The sequence below is a fragment of the Quercus robur genome, chromosome 8 (genome assembly GCF_932294415.1).
Source record: "Quercus robur chromosome 8, dhQueRobu3.1, whole genome shotgun sequence".
Taxonomy (NCBI): Eukaryota; Viridiplantae; Streptophyta; class Magnoliopsida; order Fagales; family Fagaceae; genus Quercus; species Quercus robur.
Genome location: NC_065541.1, coordinates 48,673,488 through 48,678,679, shown reverse-complemented (window position 1 = coordinate 48,678,679; position 5,192 = coordinate 48,673,488). Strand labels below are relative to the sequence as shown.

Here is a 5,192-nt window from a genome sequence, read left to right as displayed (position 1 = left end):
TCAAGTGAAAAAAGGCCCCTAAACTTTAATCAATAGTATTAATTAAGCCGAAATATTAACAAATAAATAAAATAATATTTTCTTATCAAATGAAAAATAAATAAAAAACAGAAAGAAATGCTATGTTCACAATATTTTTACAAAAAAAAAATCCTAAATAGCAAATTATTAAGAGCTGTTATTGATAGTAAAAAATAATTTTAGTGGTAGGTTCAAATAGAAAACAAGAAATAACTTAACACCTAAGATTTACTATGAAAAATATTGTGAATGTAGCACATCTAAAAGAAAAAAGAAAAGAAAGAAATTAATCCACAAAAAAATTTACAACATTTTTCACAATAGTCGAGTTTGCAAACTTTTACTAGTTTTCAATTAGATTCACCACTAACATCATTTTTTTACTCACTATTATCAATCTGCCACATCAACAATTATAAAAAGCTTTGTCAAATTTTTTTGTGTTTAGTAACTTTAAAAAAAATAAAAAATTCTACATGATTCATGTTAATTAATAGTAATTTCACATATGAAACAAGATAATTAATTTTCGCCTTAGGCCTCTAAATGCATCAAGCCGCCCCTGATAATTAGGATTGCATATATGATGGGCAGTTGCTTACATTAATAATATAAAAGTTTTTAAATTAGGTTCAAAGTTAGGAGTCTAATAATTAACCAAGTGATAATTTTTTGTATTTCCAATAGAAACGTCTAAAATTTAAATAGCCTTTCTTTTATTATAAGTTATAACTATTAAAAAAAGAAGAAGTAAAAGGAGCTTTTCGTTAAAAGAATAATAAAACACTAATAATTCCGAGTCATGAGGGTTTAAAAAGGGGAACCAGGGTACCAGTTTGTGTGCTCTCAAGCGTCAAGAGCATCGGTCACTATTTGCTTCCTGTCCCTCTGAATTCTCGGACCATCTCCTCTCTCATATCTATATATATACTCTGCAGAGAAAGAGTGGCACGTAGGGAATAGACGAAAAATAGAGAGAGATAGAGAGATGGGAAGGGCTCCTTGTTGTTCGAAAGTTGGATTGCATAGAGGTCCATGGACGCCTAGAGAAGACACATTGCTTACCAAGTATATTCAAGCTCATGGTGAAGGTCATTGGAGATCTATGCCTAAAAAGGCTGGTAATAAGCTCATAATTAAAATAATGTCATGCTCTTATTATTGTTATTATTATTATTATTTTTGATTGAGCTTCATGCTCTTATTTAAACTTCATTAGAGTGAAAATAAAATTGATAACAGGTCATGGTATGTTAATCTTTCTTCTTCTTCTTTTTTCTGTATTTTGCTTTTCTTTCTTGAAACACGAACAGCAAAGTTTTTTCAATTCCGAATTCCTTTCTTTCTTTTTTTTTTTTTTTTTTTCAATTCTCTTTTTAAAAAGTGTTGTATCGTTTGTTCTTTCCTCATATTTTGATTCTCTCTCTCCCTCTCTCTCTCTCCACCAATATTCATATCTCTATTAGCTAGCAAGTGTCCTTTGTTTAGTGTCATATTCTTTCATTTTTTTGGTTAGGAGAATACCTTAATTTGTTTTTTGCACAAAATTTCATTCTCAAAAATCATCATTATGTTTCACACGAAGCTAAAAGTATGACTATTTCCTTTTTTCTTTTTCCTTTTTTTTTCTTTTTTTTTTTTTGTCTAAAAAAGTCTCATTACTTGATTTTCTTGTATCTTTTTTTTGAGGAATCAAAATTTCTTCTACTTAAAAAAATTTATTTGTGTGCATGAAGGGCTGCTTAGGTGTGGAAAGAGCTGCAGGCTAAGATGGATGAACTACCTAAGACCAGATATAAAGAGAGGAAACATAACTCCTGATGAGGATGACCTAATTATCCGATTACATGCACTACTTGGCAACCGGTGGTCTCTCATCGCAGGTAGGCTTCCCGGTCGAACTGATAACGAGATAAAGAACTATTGGAACACCCATCTCAGTAAAAGACTCATAAGCGAAGGAACCGACCCTAATACTCACAAGAAGTTATCAGATCCACTCAAAGAATTAAAGAGAAGGAAGAACAACAAAAGCAAGAACAAGAGCAACAACAGGAATAAGCAGAAGAACAAGAGCAAGGGCGTGGCAAATGTGGGGCCAGAGAAGACTAAGCTTCACCTTCCAAAGCCCGTTAGGGTTACTTCTTTTTCATTACCGAGAAACGACAGTATTGATTGGAATGTGTTTAGTGGGTCATCAGGGCCAGAAATTAAAGGAGGGTATGTTGGTTTAGAGATGGTAAATAATGTAAATCCTTGGTGTAATTTTAAAGACGGTGAAAATGGTGTCGGGGTTGGCTTTCTTGTTGGTGATGAAGATGATCATGATGATCTTGTCAACGGCTCAGATTTTGAGTGCCAGTCTGATTTACCTTCGGGTGATAACTCTCTAGCGAAGCTGTATGAGGAGTATTTAGACCTCTTGAAGATGGAGGAAACGCAAGTTGACTTAGATAACTTTGCTGAATCACTATTGATCTGAAAAGTAAAACAAGAAAGTTGCCATGTGTCATCATGAGTGTGTTTGTTTTGAGTTTTCACCTTTAGAAAGTTTGAATCTTAGAAGAAGTTTCACGTGCTTACCTTCTAGCTAGCTAGCCAACTTAATTAGGTTATGTAAGAACTAAGAACCAATGGCCATTTATGTATATAATTGTCATAATAAAATAGAATAAAACTTGCGCATCTTGATAGTGATATCACATTTCACAGCTCTTAGTGCTTGTTACATCTCTTATTTTTCTTACTTTGTGGCTACGTTATGGACATGTCACGTGCTAGCTATTTGTGTATATATAGACTAGATAGTTGTAAATATTGAAGGATGGTAATCAACGCCCGATCGATGATTTTTCTTACATCACAGGTTCGATGGTTCTGGAAGCATGATTCCCAAAAGGATTTGATTTGTTTCCATTACTTTTGTGCACCAAACCCTAGATGGATATGTCCAACTATAACATGTGCCGTGTGTCAATATCTCTATTAATTAGTACTTGAAATCTTTTGAATGAATCAGAACAGCCTAATGTAAGTCTATCATACATATGAATCCTGGAATATGCCACAATTCTCAATAATTAGAGTGGAGAGTAGAAGTCACCACACAGTTTAGCTAGGTTCGAAAACCACCTTTGAACTCTATTTATATAAAAGTTTAGGACTTATTTGGTACGTGTGTTTAAACAAAAGTTTTCATTTTTTTTAGAAATACGTGTCAGTGAAACAGTGTGTGAAATACTTGTAATGTTGTTTAAAAACTGAAAATATTTATTTAAAATGATATACCAAAAACCCCTTAATATGTCATGTTAGTGTTCACCGACCATGTTTATATAGAGTTAGTGTTCATCGACCATTATTGGAGAAGAAAAATAGCTAGTTAAGCCAATGTTTCATACTTATCACATAGAGTATGAAAAAATTAATTCAAAACATATTTTCATATAGCAAAAGCAAAGACAGAGGCATGTAGGGAGCAAGGGGGCCAAAATTTTAAAATATATATTATCAATATAATATATATATATATATATATATATATATAGATGGGTTCAAGTTACACATTTTCTAAATCATTGAATTTAAGTAGATCCAACGTTCAAAAAAATACACTCATTAATATTAATATTCTGATAAGGATTTCATTTATTATCCTTATTTATAACATTCCATACCTATCTCTAATCCCGAAAATATGTATATTTTTCTCTCTGATCTCTCTTTCTCAACTACTACACATTTCTCTCTCCATGTTTTTTGAGCATTGTCATGTTAATTTGGTTCCATTTAAAGGATTGTTTGAATTTTTTTTTATTTTTTTTGGTCTGAGTGTTTGTGGCATTTTTTTATATAAAAATTAAAAAAAAATTACTTGACAACTAATTGTTTTTTTTTTTTTTTCTTTTAGTAAGAATAATATTGGATATATAATGACAATATATATGATTTTCAATCTTTGTGGTTCATGCCATTTTGATTATTTAATGATCGCACTTCTATTTACTTTTCTAGTTTTTGCCGCAATGATGAAACAAGCATTTTCAGTCATAAATATTGTCAAAACTAGGGTTTGCATGCAACAATGTAAAAGATGATTTTCTAACAGATTATTTGATTTTGTAAATTGAAAGGAACTGCAACATTTAGTAAAAAATCAGTCATAGATTATTTTTGTAATTTAAAGACCGTCAAGTTCCTTTTCAATAGATCACAAATGAGTGAGTAGAATGTATTAAGAAATAATCATATTATATATATATATATATATATATTTGAATAGATGCCAGTTTTATTTTTGGGTAAAATGCAAAAACATATCTTGAACTTTGGGTTCAAAATCAAACTTACCCAATCTTCTAATTTAAAATTAGAGTCTCATATTGGTTGACGATTATTTTCTTCCTAAACTTTGTTGCTGTCTCTCTCCGTTGAGAAAATAACTTTAAACATATAGAATCCTTTGCTTAGTAGTTAACATGATTTTTAGTAAAATATATTTTTTTAATTAAAATGAAACAGAGGAAGAAAAAAAATTTAGATAAAATGATTAATTTGTGTATTTTTCAAAGATCAAGAGATTATTGTGGGGCCCAATAGTTTAGGGGCCCGGCTCGCTCGCTTATGGGGAGTCCACAGGCCCCAAACTAAAGGAGGCCAGGGCCCAAGTCCAAAAATAGGAAGCCCAAAGTGGCCCGAAGATACCGCCGAGGACAGCTTAGTCCTCGGCAGACCCAAAGTCTCATGGATGAGAGTGGCATACAAGCAAACTTAAAAGATCAGAAAATATCTCAGGGAAATTGTCCTTAATACCCTTCACTGATATGACACTGCACCTAACAGAACCGGATTCCTAGGCTTTATGGACCATCTCCAACAATTTCGGGATTAGATTGATGGGACAAATATCTGTCCCGGAAAGATCGACCCTACACGTGGACGAGGGACAACGAGCGTAGGCTAGTATAAAAGAAAACGTAAGGTAACAAAGTAGAGGCCTTCCCATCTCACTTCCGGAGGAAAACCTCAAGAAGGAGAATTCCCGGATAATATATGCGCATCACCCCGAAAAACCCACCGTCGGGTAACCGGAGAAAACATTAGTGCTCCTCGGACATGATCCGAGGAGCCAAATCCCTCAAGTCACAAAGGTGTAAGGCCTGAATATCCAG

The 5,192-nt window shown here is 32.7% G+C and overlaps 1 protein-coding gene across 1 annotated transcript; it reads left to right on the top strand.

Moving 5' to 3' along the window:
• The first annotated feature begins 851 nt into the window (after positions 1 to 851).
• On the top strand, positions 852 to 2,718 carry LOC126696789 (myb-related protein 308-like). Its single transcript, XM_050393510.1, has 2 exons — positions 852 to 1,142; positions 1,758 to 2,718. Exons 1-2 carry the CDS (start codon positions 1,010 to 1,012, stop codon positions 2,501 to 2,503), a joined length of 879 nt encoding a protein of 292 aa, XP_050249467.1. The 5' UTR covers positions 852 to 1,009; the 3' UTR covers positions 2,504 to 2,718.
• The last annotated feature ends 2,474 nt before the right edge of the window (positions 2,719 to 5,192 follow it).